Source organism: Hylobates moloch, unplaced genomic scaffold, assembly GCF_009828535.3.
Source record: "Hylobates moloch isolate HMO894 unplaced genomic scaffold, HMol_V3 SCAFFOLD_6, whole genome shotgun sequence".
NCBI lineage: Eukaryota > Metazoa > Chordata > Mammalia > Primates > Hylobatidae > Hylobates > Hylobates moloch.
This window is the reverse complement of record NW_026652281.1, coordinates 104727156-104749396: the sequence shown is the minus strand read 5'-3', so window position 1 is coordinate 104749396 and position 22241 is coordinate 104727156. Positions and strand designations below refer to the sequence as shown.

Here is a 22241-nt window from a genome sequence, read left to right as displayed (position 1 = left end):
CCCCGGAAGTGCTCCTGGCGCATAGTCGGAAGTGCGCAGGCAGTGCTCGCGGCGGCGGCGACGGCGGCGGGAGGTTCGGTTGTCGCCCGTTGGCCGCGCGGCGCCGCGCTCGGCGGCCGCCATTGCAGGTCAGGCCGCGGGCGGGGGGCACGGGAGGCCGCGGGGAGCGAGGGCCGAGCCGGGGATGGGGGCGAGGGCGCGAGGGAGCGGGAAGCTAGGGAGCCGGGGCCGGGCGGGGCGCGCGGCTCGGAGAGAAGAATGGCGAGCCGAGGGGCGGGGAGCGCGGGCGGGGGAGGGGTGGCCGGGAAGGGGGAGGGTGGCGGGAGGGCGGCGCGGAGGTGGGGACGAGCCCGGAGGGGCCTCCGGGGTGGGAGGGCCGGGAGTGTGGGGGAAGGGAGCGGTGTGGAGACGGAAGGCGGAGGGAAGGAAGGGAGCGAGCGGGGCGGAGCGGGAGAAGGGCGGAAAGGGTGGCCGAGCGCGGGCGGAGGACGGAGAAGGGGGCGGCGCGGGCCGGAATCTCGAGGTACGTGCGGGAAGGGGCTCTTCCCGGGCTTGGGAGGGAGCCCAGCCCGCTATGCTTGCGGGAGCGGAGTAGAACTGGAACCTAGGAAGTAGCGGGAATAGCAGAAATGGGAGTTCGGGGTGGGGGGTTAGGACCGTGAGGTTTTGTTCCAGGGAACATTTGTAATTGTGGAGGGGGGAGGCTTCTGGGAGAGGTAATTGGAAGGGTGGTTGGAGAGTCATTCCAGGTTGTTTTGTGGGAGGGAAGCCGAGAGACGAGTGGGGTGGGGGTGGGGTCCTGGAGGAGCGGAGTACTTGAGAACCGGGAACAATTTGGAGAACGAGGGTGGTAGAGAAAGGACGTTTAAAGAGTAATCTTTGGGAGGAGGGTGAACGGTTTGGAAAACCACTCCGGTGGGTGGTGTGGAGAAAGGCGGTTTAAATAATAGCTTCCTTGGGAGGCAGGAAAAGGGGTTAAAACAGCTTGTAATTTGGAGGGGAGTGGAGAAGAGGGGGGAAGCGGATTGAGAAGTCCCAGAAAGTGGGTGGGACTAGAAATAGGAAGTGTTTGTAGCTCTAGCAGAAAGGGTGGGAGGGGGCCGAGAGGGAGTGGGTGGAGAAGATGGGGGTGGGTGGGAGGAAGAGCACAGAGGGAGACTCTACGCCGGGCTAGAAAGGAAAGGGTTTGGGGGAGTACAGGGGGCCGTACCATTAAGAGGAGGACAGGCTAAGATGGGACTGCAGAGTAGCAGAAGATGGAGAAAACTGCAGTAACTCAGATCGACTGAAGCCATCTTTTCCACCCATTGCTACAAATACCAGTAATTGATTCCCTCCAACGTGGGAATCCTAAAATGTGATGGGAAGTATCACGTGTATGCATAGCATCCACACCCGTTTTTGAACACACTCTTCACTAATGTAAAGTTTGGAAGCATTCAATTCCACCAACCCTCCATAAGCCCCGTTTTGGAGGGGAGCAAGATTCTCATTTGGAAACAGGATTTTAGACTTAGTAACATAAGCCTTTCAAGAGACAAGATCCCCTTCAAAAGTATAGACCTGTCCCCTTCAGTTACAAAACCACGATAACACTACAAATAAAAATAATCTGTATTCAGTTGTATGTAAAACGTTCTGAGTTGTTCACTTGGTAGAAAGGCACATAGAGACACAGTCATCATATTTAGAGAAATTACCTTCCAGAACTTAATCCCTGAAGCAGTTTGGTGAACCACAACTGCCATGTTTGAATTCTTCTACTATTATGAAAACTTGATTTTATTCTGATGACCTGCTGCTTTCATAGAATGCTTTAGTCCGTTATAAACAATATGTTAACACAGTGTAGTATTAAGACATTCTGTTGGATGAATACTAAGAAAATGCCACCTTTTTCTGGGAAATCGATAGCTTGACCCTGAAGGCTTACCATGTGTCAGACAATGTGCTAAAAGCTTTACATTCATTACTCGTTCTTGCAACAGCCTTTCGAAATAGGTGTTTATGCCCAGTATATTGTTAGGAAAACACGTGAGGTTAAACTACTCACTGTCACATACGGGGTGGGTGGAAAAATCACAGAATCCAGGTCTGTATGACAAGTGAGTGCTTCACTATATTCCTAAACAAAGTATCCACTCTAGGATCAAAAAGAAAAGCTCAATAAATGCCAACTGTTGGTCTAGCAAAAAATAGAAAATTGTGAATATTTATACTCTAAAATAAGTGATTTCACCCCAGTTTAGAAAAGAATGTTTAAGGGTTGAGAATTTAAAGCCTTGGTTTCCTGTCTTAAAAAAAAAAAACAAAATTTCTAAAACGTTGTTTAGCTTTATTAAAATTTAGTTATTTGTATTGAGGTTAAACCATTGAGTTAAAGCCTCTTTTTTTGCTATAAGCCATATGTTCGGTTTAATTGGATACATATCACACTTTCTTCTGCCACATTTTATTTTGAAGGATTATGAGGATCATTGCTCAGGCTGTTCTGTTCTCTGTAAGACAGTAATCTTTTAACAATCTAATATTTAACAATTCAGAAACCAGAGGATAAAAATTAAATTCTGTGGAAGATTAAAATGAATACTTGACAAAGAATGTCCTCTATTCTCTTGACTTTCACAGTCAGGAGCAGAGGGTAAAGCTTTGCGTCCTAGAGGTGGCATTGAGTAGATTTTTCTAAAAGTTTCAAAAACTGAAACATGTCAATTGGGTATGATAAAAAGCAAGCTGCTGCTTTGTTTTTAGCTGCCTACCCCACAGATATAATAGTTACTTAGGTGGCAAGTTACAAGGTCTTTCCATAGGTTACTTTGCCATTTTGTAAGAGATGCTGTGAGAACGAGGCTAATACTTGTAAAGCAAGGGAAGTTCTCATACAGAGGTGCTTTACAAGAGGGGGCTGTGTGAGGAGAACTGCAAGAGGGGCCAGATTGTGGAGGGCTTAGGGTTCCTATCCCAGCTCTCCACTTAAGTAGCTGTGTGACCAGTTAACATTTAGCTCCTCTAGGCCTGTGGAGTGAGAAGACCATGCTAAAATCATAGGGTGTTAGGGTGAAATAAGAGGATACAGATAAGTGTTTGAGGCTAGCTATGTGAGAAATGAAGCCTTTTGTATTATAAAAATAATGTTCTGCCTGGACTTTACTTTTCTTCCGTTTTTTGTTTTTTGTTTTTTTTTTTTTTGAGACGGAGTCTCGCTGTGTCACCTAGGCTGGAGTGCAGTGGCGTGATCTCGGCTCACTGCAGCCTCTGCCTCCTGGGTTCACGCCATTCTCCTGCCTCACCCTCCTGAGTAGCTAGGACTACAGGCACCTGCCACCGTGCCCGGCTAATTTTTTGTATTTTTACTGGAGACGGGGTTTCACTGTGTTAGCCAGGATGGTCTCGATCTCCTGACCTCGTGATCTGCCCACCTCGGCCTCCCAAAGTGCTGGGATTACAGGCGTGAGCCACCACACCCGGCCTCTGCCTGGGCTTTTCTTAAGAAATCGTGGTGGTGCTTTGATTTGCCAGGTTTTTTTTGTTTCACTTTGTTTGTTTTTTGAGATGGAATCTCGCTCTGTCGCCCAGGCTGCAGTGCAGTGGCGCAGTCTCGGCTCACTGTAACTACCGCCTCCCAGCATCAAGCGATTCTCCTGCCTCAGCCTCCTGAGTAGCTGGGATTACAGGTGAGCGCCACCACGCCTGGCTAATTTTTGTATTTTTCGTAGAAACGGGGTTTCACCGTGTTGGTCAGGCGGATTTCGACCTCATGATCTGCCCGCCTCGGACTCCCAAAGTGCTGGGATTATAGATGTGAGCCACCGTGCCTGGCGGGTTTTTTATAATAATAGTTACTAATTTCAAAAGAGAGAGAGAAGCCAAATGCTGGTTAAATAAGGTATATCCTAGAGTGGTCTGATTACAGCAAAAGCTTTTTGGTTTTGGGTAGGGTTCCCATTGTGGGTCAGGATTGATTCTTTGAATGCTGGTACCTTTTTAAGGGGAAAAAAGTTTCCTTTACTGAGATAAAGTCATTTGACTAACTTAGGAATACAGAATTTATGTATTGTTTAGTTCATTTAGCTGTGTGAAGGCCCATAAAGATCAGGTAGAAAACTTTTCCCTCCTCATGAGATTGGGGACAAGATACATAATTTATTGCAGGGAAAGGTTTGGTTTTCTTTATACCTTCTTATCTCTCCAAGGCTACACATGAGTTGTGGCCTATGAGTCTGATACCACACTGTAATATAATGAATTTAAATCTTTCTGAAAAGCTACATCACAGAAGTCTCTCCCTGGCTCTGCAGTTAACCTTGTCAACCTGGAATTATTGTTCCTAACGAAAGACGTTAGTCCTAGCCAGATCTGGGATTGAACTCTGCTCTTAAGAGATAGTTGGCCGGGCGCTGTGGCTCATGTCTGTAATCCTAGCATTTTGGGAGGCCAAGGCGGGTGGATCATGAGGTCAGGAGTTGAAGACCAGCCTGACTAATATGGTGAAACCCCATCTCTACTAAAAATACAAAAATTAGCAGGGCGCAGTGGCAGGTGCCTGTAATTCCAGCTACTCGGGAGGCTAAGGCAGGAGAATCCCTTGATCCTGGGCAGCGGAGGTTGCAGTGAGCCGAGATTGCGCCACTGCACTCCAGCCTGGGTGACAGAGTGAGACTCTGTCTCAAAAAAAAAAAAAAAAAAGAGAAAGTTGGCTGGGCACAGTGGCTTACGCCTGTAATCCCAACACTGGAAGGCCAAGGTGGGCAGATCACTTGACGTCAGGAGTTTGAGACCAGCCTGGTCAAGATGGTGAAACCCTGTCTCTACTAAAAATACAAAAAGTAGCCGGGTGTGGTGGTGGGCACCTGTAGTCCCAGGTACTTGGGAGGCTGTGGCAGGAGAATCACTTGAACCTGGGAGGCAGAGGTTGGGAGGAGGGGGGATCACGAGGTCAGCCGGGGGAAACAGAGGGAGACTCTGTCTAAAAAAAAAAAAAAAAAAAAAGTTGCCAGGAGAGCTCTTTTTAGTTTCTTGACTTCATGTATAGTGTATTCATCAAATTGTGCCTTCAGATGCTCTTGATAGAGCTGCAGTTTCTAAACAAGCCACATCTTAGAACAAACAACTAGAAATTGCTCTAGTTGTCTTTCAGCGTTGCTGGAATGAATTGAGACTGAAGACATAGACATATTTTTATACAGATAATTTCCATTGTTATGCTTGTTATTTCTAATGGGGATTTATTTGTACTATACTTCTTCCCCACCTCTTGTTTCTACTCACTCTGTCTACTCTCAGGGGGATGGGGGCACATTGGGTTGCATGTTCTCATATGCTTTTTTTTTTTTTTTTTTTTGAGACGGAGTTTTGCTCTTTGTTGCCCAGGCTGGAGTGCGGTGGCACGATCTCGGCTCACTGCAGCCTCCGCCTCCCAGGTTCAAGCAATTCTCCTGGCCGGGCGCGGTGGCTCACGCTTGTAATCCCAGCACTTTGGGAGGCCGAGGCGGGTGGATCACGAGGTCAGGAGATCGAGACCACGGTGAAACCCCGTCTCTACTAAAAATACAAAAAAAAAAATTAGCCGGGCGCGGTGGCGGGCGCCTGTAGTCCCAGCTACTCGGAGAGGCTGAGGCAGGAGAATGGCGTGAACCCGGGAGGCGGAGCTTGCAGTGAGCCGAGATTGCACCACTGCACTCCAGCCTGGGCGACAGAGCGAGACTCCATCTCAAAAAAAAAAAGCAATTCTCCTGTCTCAGCCTCCCAAGTAGCTGGGATTACAGGCACCTGCCACCACGCCTGGCTAATTTTTGTATTTTTGGTAGAGATGGGGTTTCTCTATGTTGGCCTCAAACTCCTGACTTCAGGTGATCCGCCCGCCTTGGCCTCCCAAAGTGCTGGGATTACAGGCATGAGCCACCGCGCCCGGCCTCATACACTTTTTAATCAATTCTACACTGAATGAAATATATACTCCCTGCCACCTCCATCAGGTGTGTCCTCAAGGGAGTACTCAGGGATCCCTACCTACTGTGCCCTACAAACAGTTGTGTGGAGTAGAATCTCAAGGAGCAATAAAAGAAATAACAGAATTCAGGTGTTACAGGATATTTTAAGGTGCTAAAGTAGAATTTTAAAATTCATTAAAGGATGCCCTCCTCTACATTCCTGACTAGTAGTAAATACACCCACGTGCGTATAAATTACCTAACTGTAGCCAGAGCAGTCTGTAAGTTCCTGTGAACTAAACTCTCAGAAGCTGGGCTCGAACTTCATTTCTACATACATCTGCAGCATCCCAATAGTTCTAGGATAAGACAAGTTTTTACCGGCCTGGGTATGGTGGTAAGATGCTGAGGGCTGTGGGCCACAGAACTATTTGCAGGAGCATTGCTAGATGTCTGGTAATGCCATAGATGTACACAGGCAGAGCCTCCTGCATCAGTGTGTAAAGGTATGCATTCTTATTGAGGCATGGGGGATTGGTATGCAAGTACAGCTGTGCCATCCCAGCAACCAAATGTGTTTTCCACACCATTGTTCTGAATTCCTGTTCAGAACAGGAGACTGTCCAGGAAATGGAGAATGCACTGAAAATATTTTGGCATTTTTCTCAAGCCCATGGTCACAGTGCTTAACAATTGATTTTGGGCCGGGCGCGGTGGCTCACGCTTGTAATCCCAGCACTTTGGGAGGCCGAGGCGGGCGGATCACGAGGTCAGGAGATCGAGACCACGGTGAAACCCCGTCTCTACTAAAAATACAAAAAATTAGCCGGGCGTGGTGGCGGGCGCCTGTAGTCCCAGCTACTCGGAGAGGCTGAGGCAGGAGAATGGCATGAACCCGGGAGGTGGAGCTTGCAGTGAGCCGAGACTGCGCCACTGCACTCCAGCCTGGGCGACAGAGCGAGACTCCGTCTCAAAAAAAAAAAAAAAAAAAAAACAATTGATTTTGGTTGTCAGGAAGTAGGCTCTGTCTCCTTCCCTGCCTTGATCTTCCTAGAATATACCGTGTACATATGTGAACACCTTATTGCTTCTCTAAAACCACCTGTATTTTACTGTCAATTTGTACCCATCCAGGAAAATATACTACATCATCATCAAAAGCATATTTGCAAGAGCCCCTTCTATGCATTATTGAGCCTTTTTTTGATTCGTGGCTAAAATGTACCATTCCTTAAATTGTCAAAATTATGGGTCAGAATGCTAATTTTCTTACCTCACTGTCTCAAAAAACTTAGTTCATCTCAATAGAACTTGGGGTCTTTAAAGCACCTTAGCATATGTTATCTTTGGTCTTTGCAGTAGTTTAATAGGACATAATCTAGGTGTCATAGTCACAGAGTGACTTCTTGACTACACAGTAAAGAGATCCACACTTACAGGCAGGAGAGCTGAATTTAGGCCTTCTGATTTTAAATTGTTATCCTTCTTCAAGAAACCTTATACAAGGATTTTTAAAGTGCTTTTAGTTCTGTTGAAAGTAGTGGTAGGGCCTCTTTTGGAAATGTTTGGGTTCTGAGCTTGGGTATTATCCCTTTTCCAGTGGTCCCACAACCTGTGCTGCTGCAGAAAGTCTGACTCAATTCAGGGATGCTCTCTTGATTCCATATTGCCCTTCTGACCAGCTCTTGCATGTACTTGATGCCTGCCTGATGCCTTGATTCCTTTTCGTTCTCATTAATACTTTTTTTCCTTTGGGAAGGCAGAATTGTGTAGTGATTATGAGTGTAGATAGTCAGATGGCCCAGATTTCTACTCTGTCACATAGCAGCTGTGTGTGTCCAACATACAAGCAAGTGACTTCATCTGTGTATGCCTCAGTAGTCTGATCTGCAAAATAGGAATAAATACCCATATCATAGACTTGTTATAATGGTTGAATGAGAAACCACCTATATATATATATGCACAGTAAAAATTCAAAACATATTAGCTGCTACTTATATTTGAATTTAAAAAGTTAGTGAGTTGGCTGGCTGCAATGACTCAAGCCTGTAATCTCAGTACTTTTGGAGGGCAAGGTGGCATATCACCTGAGGTTGGGAGTTCGAGACCAGCCTGACCAACATGGAGAAGCCCCGTCTCTATTAAAAATACAAAATTAGCCGGGCATGGTGGCGTATGCCTATAATCCCAGCTACTCGGGAGGCTGAGGCATGAGAATTGCTTGAACTCGGGAGGTGAAGGTTGTGGTGAGCCGAGATCACGCCATTGTGCTCCAGCCTGGGCAACAGGAGCGAAACTCCGTCTCAAAAAAGGTCTAGTGAGTTGACCAATTTCATGTTCCCAAAGTGTTTGGTGCTCTAGGAGTAGAGTCATACTATAACGTTGGAGATCCAAAAGGAAGATTAACATACCGATAAAGAAATCTCAAGCTTGCACAGTGTCTCACGCCTGTAATCCCACCACTTTGGGAGGCTGAGGTGGGAAGATCCCTGGAGCTCAGGAGTTTGGAACCAACCTGGGCAACAGAGTAAGACCTGTCTCTTAAAGAAATCGGCTGGGCGTGGTGGCTCAGTCCTGTAATCTCAGTACTTTGGGAGGCTGAGGTGGGTGGATCACCTCAGGTCAGAAGTTCGAGACCAGCCTGGCCAACGTGGCAAAATCCCGTCCCTACTAAAAATACAGAAATTAGCCTGGCGTGGTGGCGGGCGCCTGTAATCCCAGCTACTCAGGAGGCTGAGGCAGGCGAATCACTTGAAGCTGGAAGGTGGAGGTTGTGGTGAGCCGAGATCGTGCCACTGCACTCCAGCCTGGGCAACAGAGTGAGGTTCCATCTCAAAAAAAAAAAAAAAAATCTGTTTAACATTTTAATCGGGTGTTTGCTAAGCAATTATAATACCTATTAACTTTCCATACTACAGTCTGTAAACATTGAACTAATAACCTTCCACTAAACTCCATATATACATTGACAGTACTTAGCCAGAAGCTGTAGTTTTATCCCCGATCCTATCAGCACCCCATGAATCTATCCATCACAGAAAGTGAAGCCAATTATCTTTAGGCAAAAATGTCCAGTTCGTATAAAGTACTCCAAATTTGCCACCAGGTGGTGCTGCTGTTGTGTAAAATGAAAGCATATTATCCTTTTTTTTCCCCCTTTGAGACAGTCTTGCTCTGTTGCCTAGACTGGAGTGCAGTGGTGTGATCTCAGCTCACTGCAACCTTTATCTCCCAGGTTCCAGTGAGTCTCATGCCTCAGCCTCCCACGTAGCTGGGACTGCAGGCGTGCACCACTGCACCCGGCTAATTTTTTGTTTTTGTTTTTTTAGTACAGATGGTGTTTCATCATGTTGGCCAGGCTGGTCTCAAACTCCTGACTTCAGGTGATCCACCCACTTTGGTCTCCCAAAGTGCTGAATTGCAGGCGTGAGCTACTGCTCCCGGCCAAAATCTGTTATCTAATTGTCTAAGATATTTTCATATCTAAGTGAAAGGTGAAAGCTTTTGATAAGAATCACATCAGAAGTTAGCTTACCATTCACTAAAGATGTTGGAGGATTTTTTCAGTTCCCTTGGATTTATTGATTGATTGATTGATTTTTTGAGACAGTCTCACTCTGTCGCCCAGGGTGGAGTGCAGTGGAACAATCTTGGCTCACCGTAACCTTTGCCTCCCAGGGTTCAAGCGATTCTCTTACCTTAGCCTGCCGAATAGCTGGGATTACGGGCGCCTGCCACCACACCCGGCTAATTTTTGTATTTTTAGTAGAGACTGGGTTTCACCGTGTTGGCCAGGCTGGTCTCGAACTCCTGACATCAAGTGACCCAACCGCCTCAGCCTCCCAAAGTGTTGGGAACACAGGCCTGAGACACCGCGCCTGGCCCCCTTGGCTTTATTTTTAAAGGGAGACCCTTTGAACTTTGATAACCAAGGAGGTAGACTTGAAGCTTACATCATTAGCAAAGAAAAAAGTAAAATCTTAAGAAACTCCATAGGCTTTTTTAAGAAACATGCGGCCGGAGCTGGGCGCGGTGGCTCAAGCCTGTAATCCCAGCACTTTGGGAGGCTGAGGCGGGCGGATCACGAGGTCAGGAGATCGAGACCATCCTGGCTAACACGGTGAAACCCCGTCTCTACTAAAAACACAAAAAATTAGCCGGGCGTGTTGGCGGGCGCCTGTATTCCCAGCTACTCGGGAGGCTGAGGCAGAGGTGGAGGACCGAGACCCACTGCACTCACCTGGGACAGAGAAACCTCTCAAAAAAAAAAAAAAAAAAAAAAAAAAAAGAAACATGCAGAGTAGGAAATAGACTACCCTAGGCTGGGCACAGTGGCTCACACCTGTAATCCCAACACTTAGAGAAGCTGACGTAGGAGGATCACTTAAGCCCAGGAAGTAAAGGCTTCAGTGAGCTATGATCTTGCCGCTACACTCCATCTTGGGCAACAGAGTGAGACCCTGTCTCAAAAGAAGAAAAAAGAGGCCGGGCGCAGTGGCTCAAGCCTATAATCCCAGCACTTTGAGAGGCCAAGGTGGGCGGATCATGAGGTCAAGAGATCAAGGCCGGGTGTGGTGGCTCATGCCTGTAATCCCAGCACTTTGGGAGGCTGAGGTGGGTGGATCACCTGAGGCCAGGAGTTTGAGACCAGCCTGGCTGACATGGTGAAACCCCATCTCTACTAAAAATACAAAAATTAAGCCAGGTGCGGTGGTTCACGCCTGTAATCCCAGTACTTTGGGAGACCAAAGTGGGTGGATAACCTGAAGTCAGGAGTTCGAGGCCAGCCTGGCCAACATGGTGAAACCCCGTCTCCACTAAAAATACAAAAATTAGCCAGGCATGGTGGTTGTATGCCTGTAATCCCAGCTGCTCAGGAGGCTGAAGCACAAGAATTGCTTGAACCCGGAAGGCGGAGGTTGCAGTGACCTGAGATCATGCCACTGCACTCCAGCCTGGGTGACGGAGTGAGACTCCCTCTCAAAAAAAAAAAAAAATTAGCTGGGTGTGGTGACATGCACCTGTAATCCCAGCTACTCGGGAGGCTGAGGCAGGAGAATCGCTTGAACCCGGGAAGCAGAGGTTGCAGTGAGCCGAGATGGCGCCACTGCTCTCCATATCTGGTGACAAAGCGAGACTTGGTCTCAAGAAAAAGAAAAAAAAAAAAAAAAAATATCCTTAAGAAAGGCACGTTAGCATAGTGAGCAAGAGTATGGTCTTTGTAGTGTATGTCTTCGGTTCATATCATCTTTGCCTTAGTAGCTATGTGATCTTGATTAGTTTCGCACATACAGTTGACCGTTGGTGATCTTAAGCAACCCTATCTCATATGTACAATATTGGTTGAAGAACACTTCCCACTTAGGGCATTGTTAGAGGAACAAGATAAAATGTGTCTAAAGGACTTAGAAAAGTACCTAGCACACAGTAAGTAATAAATATTAGTTGTTGGTCAGGCATGGTGGCTCACACCTGTAATCCCAGCACTTTGGGAGGCTGAGGCAGATGAATCACGAGGTCAGGAGTTCAAGACTAGCCTGGCCAACATGGTGAAACCCCATCTCTAGGGCCAGGCATGGTGGCTCACGCTTGTAATCCCAGCACTTTGGGAGGCCGAGGTGGGCAGATCACAAGGTCAGGAGATCGAGACCATCCTGGCTAACGTGGTGAAACCCTATCTCTACTAAAAATACCAAAAAAATTAGCCAGGCGTGGTGGTGGGCGCCTGTAGTCCCAGCTACTCGGGAGGCTGAGGCAGGAGAATGGCGTGAACCCCGGAGGCGGAGCTTGCAGTGAGCCAAGATCATGCCATTGCATTCCAGCCTGGGTGACAGAGTGAGACTCCGTCTCAAAAAAAAAAAACCATCTCTACTAAAAATACAAAAAATTAGCTGGCCATAGTGGTGGGTGCCTATATTCCCAGCTACTTGGGAGGCTGAGGCAGGAGAATCGATTGAACCCGGGAGGTGGAGGTTGAATTAGTTGTCATTATTAGTTGTTATTATTACCCTAAACTCTCTTTCTTTTTTCTCTACAGCTTGTTTTCACTTGTTTTTTAAAGACAGAAAGCTCATGGTGCAAATAGTTATTTCTAGGTGAGTACATTTTGAGATTTTAAAATTTGGCTTGAAATGATGAGGACTATAGAGGTGTGCCATGTGTCTGGAAGAATCAGGGTCCTTAGGTGCATCTTGCACAAATCCTTGCATTCTGATCTCTAGTTCCATGCCTAGCACTGCCCAATTTCCCAAGAACTTGACATCCAACAAAGAGGTCCTTTGGGCCTCGAATGGTGGTGTGAGGACACTATTCATCCTTCACCCCTCAAAAATATTGTAACCGCCAGCCCTTTGCTTGCAGTGCGAGGGCTGGAGGCCTGGCAGAATGGGTGCTGATGGAGCTACAGGGGGAGATCGAGGCTCGCTACAGCACTGGATTAGCTGGAAACCTCCTGGGAGACCTACATTACACCACTGAGGTGAGGGGGCTTTTCTTTCCCTGCCTAATGCCTCAGGAAAGCAAGCTACACCAAGGTGGTGCTCCCAGGACCCAGAGTGAGGACTGCCTCAGGTTTGTTATTCAAGGCCTAGCTAATCTGCGATGCTCTCTGCTTGTTCTCCCCCTACCTCTGCAGTAGCAGGGAAATTTAATTTTGGGGAATCTGGAAAGCTCACATTTCTGAAAGTAGAAATTCTCTTTTGTGGGGCTAGAAAGTAAAAAGGGCACATGGGTGGGTGGTCCAGTGTGGCTGCTCAACAATGGCAGAGCCAGACCAGGGATTGGAGGTGCCAGCATAGCCTGCCAAGAGCAGCTTTAGGAGGCGCCTGAGTGTTATGGCCTTGCCCCGGAACCTCAGGAATCTCGTTCTTGTTCTGCCAAAGGGAATCCCTGTGCTGATCGTGGGGCATCATATCCTGTATGGGAAAATCATCCACCTGGAGAAACCTTTTGCAGTCCTTGTCAAACACACTCCTGGGGATCAGGACTGTGATGAGCTTGGCCGCGAGACTGGCACCCGGTACCTGGTGACAGCACTCATCAAAGACAAGATCCTTTTCAAAACCCGCCCCAAGCCCATTATCACCAACGTCCCCAAGAAAGTATGAAAGAACCTCGGATTTTCCCTAGAGAGCGGCCAACTCCTTGGACTCGTGCTCCGCTGCCACCTCGAGGACGGCTCGACGGTTCCCTGGGACCACAGGGGGGTCCTGTTCTGAACACAGGCCACCCACTGGGTGTGAACTCGGATCCCTTCCTTATGGCGGCCGGTTCTCTTGGTGGAAATCTGACCCCATTTCCAAGGAACCCATCTCCTTTTCCAGCTTCTTCAGGCTCATTGGCATCAAATCCAGCACCTTTCCCGGCTGGTGCTCGTGACCCAAGTATGGCTTCTTTTCCAAGAGGGATGAATCCCACTGGCACAGGTGCAGTTTCTTTCCCAAGGCCTGGTGGCCTCTTGGGGCCAGGCCCAGGCCCAGGCCCCACCCTAAACCCTAGGACAGGGGCTCTGCCAGGCCCAGGGCCTCTGTCTAACCCCAGGTTAGGGGGTCTCCCAGGACCAGGTCCTATGTCCAACCCAAGGGCAGGTGGTCTCCTGGGAGCAGGTCCTGACCCCAGAGGTGGTGGTCCCATGGGCCCTGGATCTGGACCTAACCTGAGAGCCGGTGTTCTGTTAACCTCTGGGAATGGTCCTCCCAATCCTAGGCCAGTTGGCTTGGGCCCAGGACCAAACCCCAATGTGAGATCAGGCTTTTTAGGGACAAACCCTGCCCCCAGGTCAGGTGTGTTTCCAGGCCCAGGCCTTGGGCCCAACCCAAGACCAAGTGGCCTGGGCCCAGGCCCTAATCTAGATGCCAGAGCAGGTGGCCTCTTGGGCACAGGATCTGGTCTTAACTTAAGAATGGCTGGACCTCAAGGCCTCGATCTTGCCCCCATTCTAAGAGCAGCAGGTCTTTTAGGAGCAAATTCAGCTTCTTTCTCACAGGCTTCTGGAAACATGGGCACAAGCCCATCCTCCATGGCAAGAGTACCTGGCCCCATGGGCCCAAACTCGGGTCCTAGCTCTCGGGGAATTGGCCTTCCAGGGCCAAATCCGTCTCCCATGTCAAGGGCTCCTGGCCCCGTAGGCCCTAATTCAGCTCATTTCCCAAGGCCAGGTGGCCCCATGGGGGTAAATGCCAATCCCTTTCCCAGGGGAGCGGGTTCATCTGCCTTCTCTCAGTCTTCTGGCACATTGGCATCAAACCCAGCTACCTTCCAAAGGTCCGCTGGCCTCCAGGGCTCAAATCCAACCATTTTCCCAAGAGTCTCTGGGCCACTTGGCCCCAACCCAGCTAACTTCCCAAGGGCTGCTGGCCTGCAGGGTCCAAGTCCAACTACCTTCCCAAGGTCTACTGGCCCATTAGGCCCTGGTCAAGTTACTTTCCCCAGGCCAGCTGCCGGGCATCTGGGCCCTTCTCCAGCTGGCCCTGTGGGTATCAACCCAGCTCCTTTCGCAAGGCCAACTGGGACCCTGGGTCTCAACCCAGCTTCCTTTCCAAGGATGAATGGCCCTGCAGGCAAGAGTTTCGTCCCATTTCCTAGAGTGGGGAGTCTTCCTGGCACAAACCCAGCTGCTTTCCCCAGACCAGGGGGTCCAATGGCTGCAATGTACCCAAATGGAATGTTACCCCCTTAAACACCATTTTCCCTCCAGGACCACCTTGGTTTCTAGGCACTGTGGTTCTTGGCAGGGGCTGTCTTAGGTAAAAGGGTAGTTGTGGAGCTACAGTCTGAAGAACATAGCTCGGGCTCAAGTTCAAATGAGCCATCTTTTTCCTTTGCGTTTTTCTTGACTGAAGGTGAGATGTTATTGTGGCATGTGAACTGTGGCAGGTGGGAATAATCCTGCCCTTGAGAGAAAGGATCTCCAGCCTCCCAGAAGCCTGCTGTGCTTTCGTCCCACAGCTTTCTGCCCATTGTTTCTTACTAGTTTCTTGAATTGTTCTTGTGGACTTTTCCTCAGGGATACATTGGCCTGCAGGTCCCAGTTCACATGTAGTCCCCTGCTCACCATTGGAGAATCAGCTCACTGCTCTCTAGAAACGTGGCGTTGGTGAACGGACCATGCTTCCATAGCTCTGACCTGGGCAGCTTGGACCTGGTCATCTTCTACTGCCATGCCTTTCCCTGGGGGCTTGAACACAGAACAGGGAGATGGACAACCACTTCAAAGACCCACCGAATGCAGTTTCTGCTTGACTGACTGGGCCTGCAGCTCCCTTCTCCTGGGACTTAGAGGTGGCCAGATATAAGGCCCCTCTACTCATCCAACTCCCTCTTCACTGGTACTCCCAATCAATCAACCTCAAAATTTAAACTGATGTGGAGGGGAATATGGGAATTGGGGTGGGGGTGGGGGATGAAGGGAAGAAATCACTGTGCTTTGTTCAGCCTGGTGTGCAAGGATGGTTGGTGGTTTTCCTGCATTGTATCATCTTTTCTTACTGTTTCTTTAATAAATGGGATGAGAGGGCTGCTGGTGTCACTGTGTTTTGTTACCTGTGTTTCAGCTTGGCTATAGTCTTACATCATGTCGGCTAAAATGCTTTTGCTCCAAGAGGAAGCAAGCTTTGGTTTTTAGCCTTAGCAAGGGCCCATTCATCTGCCAGTTATTTCACCAAAGACCCTCTACACTAAAAGTTAAGCCTCCATGGGTGTAGTTACTAGGATGGACATACTGCCCAGGTCTTGAGTCCCACCTGACTAAACTTTCTATTTTAAGTCCCTCTTTGGAAACTGGAATAAAGAGCTAGCTTTCAGTAAGTAAGTACAAAGAAGTAGTAGTTCCGAGATAACCAGCATATGTGAGAATCTTTATTTTGACAAATAAGTGCAGTATAAAAAACTTGACCTGAAAATTAAAAAAAAAAGGTAAAAATAAATATGTTTACAAATTATTGTAGAAACAATACAAAAGAGGATTCGAATTCTCAGTGAGGAAAAATCAAAATGTATCCAATTGTATAAAGGCTCTTCCCTTGCAAGAAATGGGGATAAAGCTGAAGACCCAGTTTGGTTTTGCTGCTGAAAAATGTACAAAATAACTTAGAAAAACCAGTCGAGGTCAAACGTTGTGAGCCCATTACCTGTACCTGCCTGTTTTTGATTTGAGGAAAGTTGATGATGACCACAGTGCAAGGCAGAGCTGATGGTAGGACAGCCAGGAGAGCCTGTCCTCCTACCTTAATCTTCAAGTAAATGCTGAAGAAAAACAAGCCCTTAGCGAAGTCTGAACTCTGCACTTGGCTGACCAGATTTCCTCCATTCTAATGCTCAAAATAGTTTACTTCTTGGCCAGCAGAACGATTGCCTGGATCAGCTGCCTTAGCAAATGCCTGCTGCCTTCCAGCCTTCATGGGTTGGGTCTGATGTCAACCAGCAGTCTTACCAGAAACTCGAGGTCTGTGTGATGTGGCAACTGTTAGCTACACTTGGAAAACCCTTGAGTTCATGGGAGATGAAGGAAAGCACCAGGGTTTGCCCATCTGTGGCTCAGAGCACACCTTGCGTCTTTGTAGGAAGCACTAGGTACACTAGAGGCTTGCCCTCTCGTCTGCTGTCCACCTTAGTGCTGGTTCTGCACGGGTTAGCTGGCCCCTCTGAGAAAGGACATTTGGAGGGCAAGCAAGCAACCCTTAAGTCAAAGGCTTAGTCAGGATCCCAGGTTTGAAACTCAAAACGCTGAGAACAGCCTGGATTGCAAGTCACTGGAAAATGGTTTCCCCTCATTCCCCAAAAGCAGCAGAGGGAAAACAGCCAAAAACAGCCTCAGGAGGCATGAGAGAGAAAGCAAGAACCTTAGGATGTAGGAACCAGTTTCATCTCCTAGTTTGGTTTCTGGAAAGAAGCAAGCAAATGCAGTGACTGTCACAACTTGGCTGTAAGAATTCCCTGGAGAAGCCACTGAGGAGAATGGATGGTCTCAAAGATAACCATTTTGGATTTGAGAGTTCACTTTGGGAACACTGAAAAGCTTTCCATGGGAGATGATTGTCAAGAACAGTAGCCTGAAAGTCACACATGCTAACCCGGCTGCCAAGGAATCCGTCCAAGCAGCTCCAAGATTGTAGCCAATTTGATCAGAGGCTCCTCATAGTTTCCATATGTGCTGAGAACAGGCTTGCCTCCTGCTGAAGCTTCTGTAAGAGCCGGGGCTCCGCCCCAGTTGCCACCTTGAAAAACTTACCCATGATGATGAGGGTAGAAGAGGTGACTGCAGTGATACCTCAAAAAATGTGGCTTTGAAGAAAGTGAAGTGAGGAGTGTGTCTTAGCCTCAGATCAGAGCTGAATTTGAGAGGAATTCAAGAGTATACGGGTTAAAATACCCAAGACTTCACTTCTTTTCTGAACATGTTGGGGCTTAATCTTTTTATCTCCCCAGCAGAGATCACAGACAAGCTAAGAACCCATCTAGACGTCTGAGCAGTTTCCAGGTGGAACACCCAAGGCCTCTGTATTGCTTATGGCCTCCTTTAGCACCACCACAATCTCTTTGTTCCTCCTGGCAAACTTTCCTTTTTAATGTACACTTTTAAAAGCAGTTCAGTGCTAACTCCCTGCTGGTTTGGCTCATCCCTGGAATGTTGATGTGGAGTGGGGTATCTCACATGAAGCACCATTCCTGGACCCTGTTTTCTGATGCCCAAAGATCAGGCTTCTGGGCCTTGTATCTCAGGCGCAATCTTATTGCATTGATGACTGACTACTGAGGGGTGGGGTGGGGGTGACATACACTAACCGGCCCAGCTCGCTCAATAGAAATTCTCCTGCCACCTCTGGTTGTGTTCAGATGGGCTGGGAGAACCTCCTTCCACAGGTTGCCATCACTCAGGTACCTATCACAAGTTGCCACTGAATGGGACTTACTTGGTTTAGCACGCTTCTGAGTGCCCTCTGGAGCCCAGGGGGAGGCTACTGCCTATGTGCAGATGCAAGCAGACAGGCAGTCTGAAAACACAGAATCCCCTGCAGCCCTGCACCTGGGGGATCAGTGTTGCCTCCTCTAAACAGAGCTGTCAGGCCATACTACATCACCGTTCTTTGCATTTTAGATTTGTCCTTTGGACCATTAAGAGACTAAAACACAGCACTCCCTCCTCCCTCCCACCCCGTCTTTTCTTTTCCATTCCCTTTCCCTCCCTTACCCATTGCACTTTACCCGCTCTGCTTGGGGGCCATGTCACACCTCAGCAAAAGCCAAGCTATACTGCTCCGGCTTCTTCCCACATCGTCGGGCGATGATGGCCAGATACAGCATGAGGAGGGCCACCCAGTAGCAGCCATACAGTATAGCCCCAGAGACAAGGAAGGCTAGCTCCGTCTCACTGAACAGGTCCTGGCAATAAGCTGTGTAGGCCAGCCCTCCCAGGAGAACTGCCACCCAGATGGACACAGGGATGAGGCCGATGAAGTTCACCACAATGGTTTTTCGGCCAGAGGTGCCCCAGCCAGACTTGTTGATGGTAGCAATGGCAAAGATCTTGGCTGGCAGAAGGCTGGACATATAGAGGAGGGAGTAGAGGGACATGAAGATCATCTCTGCATTGCCCCGAAGGAAGCAGGCGTAGGTGGCCTTGATAATGCCCACCAGCTGCACCGTCAGCAGGAAGAGGAGAATGTTCCAGATGCGGCCCCGGTAGAAAAGCTGTATAACCGTGGCAATGAGGAAGAAGGGGAAGAAACCCGTGACCACTGACTCGTAGGTCATCCAGAGGTGGTGCTTATGGAACCACAGAGAGTTGTAGAGCCACTCCCGGAAGTAAGACTTGCTCCAGCGGGTTTGCTGGTTGAGCCACCGGAGGTACTTAGTGGGGGTCTCTGTGAGGCACTTGGAGCGTGCGGTATACTTAGTTCGGTAGCCAAGGCTCAGGACTCGGTTGGTGAGGTGCCGGTCATCCCCGAAGCTGCACTTGCTGCCTAGGAACTTCTGATGGTACCAGTCCTCCAGGAACTGCTGGAGGAGGCTGTTGCGGTACATGCCCAAGGGCCCGCTAATACACTGCACACAGCCAAAGTAGGACTGGCAGGCCCGCTCCACGTTGAAGGCCATCCAGTACCGCACGCTGCTCAGGAAGGAAATCCATGAGTCGTACTTGTTGAGGATCTGCAAGGGAATAGAGACGCTGGGCCTCCTCACCTAAGGATGCACGTCCGGAGGACAGACATCAGAGACCACGAGGCCTCCTTACCATGGCTTCTGTGGCCCGCTGCTCAGATTCCTGGCCATTGGTTCCTTCGGAGCTGGGAAACCTGAGGCTCAGATGGCCACATGCAATCCCTGTCCCCAGCACCAGCTCTGCCTCCCTACTGTGTCATGTTATCTGCAGAGATATTCCCCACTAAGTGGCTCTAGCAGTCAAAGCCACCTTCAGTCTCAGGAGGCAGCCTGTGGTGGTGGCAGAGAAGGGGGCTTGGGAAGAATGCAAAACACCACCACAACCACCTGTCCTGAGCTTTCTGTGGTTGGAAAGTTCTAGGGGACCTGGGATGCTGCTTCAGTATCTCTGGCAGATTGGGCCCCTTATTCTTACTGTATTGACCAGAGCCCTTCAGCCCATCCTCTAAGAGCAAGGGCTTCTCAAGGATCTGACTTTGGAGCTACTTGCTGCACCACCGGCCACAAAGGAAGTACCTTCTAGGATGTATGGCCTCAAAATACTGTGCCCCTCCTGCAGTACAGACTCTTCTCCATACCTGTTAAGTGACTTCCCCTCATGTGGAAGAAGAGCCAGAAAGGGGTTGGGCAGCGAGGGGGGCGAGCTCTTTGGTGTCAGTGAAAACTGCCAGCGAGGAACCTCCCCCCAAATACTAGGAAGTCGACACCCATTTCCCAGGCATATCCAATTGGATTAGGAAAAAGAGTCCCGACCCCTCCCCATAGATATCCCTGGTCTCATCTTACTTGGACATCTCCCCCGACTCCCCCTACTTGGGGATCCTCCTCCAGGACTCGAAGCATCTCGATGGTGCAGGCTGGATCCAGCACAGTGTCAGAGTCACACACCTGCAGAGGGAGTACGTCATCAGCCCATTCTGACCTCAGACCTGCACACCCCACACCCCCACCCCACTGCCAGGCTGCTCACTGCCTGAGAGACATAACCCCTTCTCACATGACTCACTTACAGCCTCTAGCTAAGAGATCTGTACTACCAGAAGGTGCCAGAGGTAAAATGAAAGTTAGTAAAAGTGTTCAGCTACCAGACTTGACAGCCACTAGGCCGAGAGGGAGAAACCTTGAAGACAGCAGGTGCCAGGCATGGAGAGAGAGACATGCTTAGCACTGGACGCAAAAAATTCCTCTGGGGTCCTTCAGCAGAAGGGAAACATGTCACTGAAATCAGATGGCAGGCACAGTATGGTGGCCCAGGACTAACAGGCTACATGTGGCCTTAAGTGACCCCACAGAGTTAACCACAGGGGTCCCCGTGTCAGCCTCTGACCCCTTGGACAACCTGCAGCCCACTGGTGGTTACCAGACTACCTACTTGCAGGTACCTCTATGAGACCAGTAACAAGGCTGCTGGCCTCTGCACCCTCAACAGACTCCCTTGGCCGAGCCTCTCAGACCAGGGCACGGTATGGCTGAGGGCTCCCCCTGGAGGCTGCTCTGAATAGGCATGGAAGCTGCAGCAGCTGCCTCCAGGCCGACCCCAGGGCCAACTGCCCAGCTCTTGGGAGGCTTATGGCCTGATTCTAACAGGTGGTCTCATTATGAGTTGAACCCAGGCCACTAGTTGCCCTAGTGGCTGACTGCTTTTCTGTTTTCTAAAAAATTACTGAAGTACAAAGAATCCAGTAAGGATTGGCCAGGAGAACTGGTTTACAGACCTGATTTACTCTGTGGTCACTGTTAGGAGAGCAACGAAGAGATCCACAGATAAACCAAAACCCTGTTCTGTAGAAGCCTAAGATCCTTGTATTAAAGTTGCTGAGTAAGATTCCTGCAGGAAAGGAGGCTGCCTCTGACACCACAACCCCACCCAGCTTTCTCTATGTTGGAAGACAGGGTGGCCACAGATAAGCAGTAGAAGGCTAAGGCGGAATCAGAACAGCCTCAGCACCAGGCTGAGTCCCTCATATGTGCTTCTTCCCACCTCCCCACCAGGCATATCCTTACATCCTGGTCTATGCCTGGGAAGGGCCCAGGAAGCCTTAGGCCAGACTCGCAGAGCCTCCTCCACTTACAGGCCAAGACTCCCAGCACTGCTGCTGTTGCTGCTGGTCTCACTGCTCCTCCGTGCCCCTGCCCTAGCCCATTCTTTATATGCTGCTTTGCTTCCTTCAGTCCAAGGATATCTTTCTAACTGAGCAAGGTTAGGGGAAGAGGAGCTCTCGTGCTGCCTGGGTTTCCCCACTGGCTGGGGCAGAGTTCTGCCTAGGAGGGAGAGAGACCTCCGCAGCAGGCGGTTAGAAGACAGGCTGAGATCCAGCAAGCGCTCACTGGCTCTGGCCCAGGGCGACCTTATGCAGTGATCCCAGGGCCATAGACAGCTCAGGTGTGTGAGCCTGTTTGCTGATCCACCAGAACCCAGATGGCCAGGAAAGGGAGATGGCGGGGTGGGGTGGGGATGAGATCCTATGCTTGAAGGGAATAGATGACAAAGTCACTGTGGCTTGAGCCTGTGCCAGGCAGGGCTCAAGGGGTCTCCCCTAAGCATTTGGGTCCCCAGGAAAGTTTCACAAGGTCCCATGACCCCAAGTGAACTGCAGTCAAACAGCCTGCTAAGCTCTCCTCACTCCCTCCATGACTGAGGAGGTCCTGGGCCTAGGAAGCCAGAAAAAGATAAACATATAAACCCTCATGCAGAGACAACTGTCAAAAAAGCCAGACACGCAATCTGAGTGAGCTAATTTTAGGTGGGTACACCAGAGAAAACTTAAATTGTATTAGAGGACTCAAAATGCTGTCAGCAGACTGAGTTGGTACACAGGTGGGCTGGCAGGACAGCCACTGTGCCTTCAAGCACTGATTAAGTGATGGGCAGCACCCTGCTCTGGCAGGCATGGAGGTCAGAGAACAGTCAGGAAGAGGCAGCGTGGATGCCATCAAGAATCCTGGCCTAGGCCAGGCGCGGTGGCTCACGTCTGTAATCCTAGCCCTTTGGGAGGCCAAGGTGGGTGGGTTAGCTGAGGTCAGGAGTTCAAGACCAGCCTGACCAACATGGAGAAACCCTGTCCCTACTAAAAATGCAAAAAGTAGCTGGGTGTTGTGGTGCACGCCTGTAATCCCAGCTACTCTACTCAGGAGGCTGAGGCAGGAGAA

General features: G+C 49.4%; 3 protein-coding genes across 6 annotated transcripts in view; 2 read left to right on the top strand and 1 right to left on the bottom strand.

The window, feature by feature from the left end:
• The first annotated feature begins 42 nt into the window (after positions 1–42).
• CHTF8 (chromosome transmission fidelity factor 8) lies at positions 43–13039 on the top strand. Of its 2 annotated transcripts, none has more exons than XM_058441151.1 (4): positions 43–128; positions 11971–12028; positions 12294–12411; positions 12815–13039. In XM_058441151.1, exons 2-4 carry the CDS (start codon positions 12006–12008, stop codon positions 13037–13039), a joined length of 366 nt encoding a protein of 121 aa, XP_058297134.1. In that variant the 5' UTR covers positions 43–128; positions 11971–12005. The 2 variants fall into 2 exon arrangements, with proteins under 2 accessions (XP_058297134.1, XP_032013662.1); XM_032157771.2 differs by lacking the exon at positions 43–128 and adding an exon at positions 452–523.
• DERPC (DERPC proline and glycine rich nuclear protein) lies at positions 13036–15057 on the top strand. The gene is made up of 2 exons (XM_032157768.2): positions 13036–13357; positions 14938–15057. Exons 1-2 carry the CDS (start codon positions 13036–13038, stop codon positions 15012–15014), a joined length of 399 nt encoding a protein of 132 aa, XP_032013659.1. The 3' UTR covers positions 15015–15057.
• A 650-nt stretch (positions 15058–15707) lies between these two features.
• Positions 15708–22241, bottom strand: part of HAS3 (hyaluronan synthase 3) — a 35144-nt gene continuing 28610 nt past the window's right edge. For 2 of the 3 annotated variants that reach the window (XM_032157759.2, XM_032157758.2), the window contains exons 4-5: positions 19878–19979; positions 15708–19079 (exon numbers count right to left, since the gene is read on the bottom strand). In XM_032157759.2, coding sequence (XP_032013650.1) covers positions 18156–19079; positions 19878–19979 — 1026 coding nt within the window. In that variant the 3' untranslated portion in view covers positions 15708–18155. The remainder of the gene's footprint in view (positions 19080–19877; positions 19980–22241) is intronic. The other variant, XM_032157761.2, reaches the window with a different exon arrangement.

Excerpts from the sequence above, each read along its gene's own strand:
- CHTF8 (XM_058441151.1), top strand. The coding sequence starts at position 12,006 with ATGGTGCAAATAGTTATTTCTAG. Across the intron at positions 12,029-12,293 it reads GTGCAAATAGTTATTTCTAG|TGCGAGGGCTGGAGGCCTGG; the intron begins GTGAGTACATTT and ends CTTTGCTTGCAG. Across the intron at positions 12,412-12,814 it reads ACCTACATTACACCACTGAG|GGAATCCCTGTGCTGATCGT; the intron begins GTGAGGGGGCTT and ends GTTCTGCCAAAG.
- DERPC (XM_032157768.2), top strand. The coding sequence starts at position 13,036 with ATGAAAGAACCTCGGATTTTCCCTAGAGAGCGGCCAACTCCTTGGACT. Across the intron at positions 13,358-14,937 it reads GATGAATCCCACTGGCACAG|GGATACATTGGCCTGCAGGT; the intron begins GTGCAGTTTCTT and ends ACTTTTCCTCAG.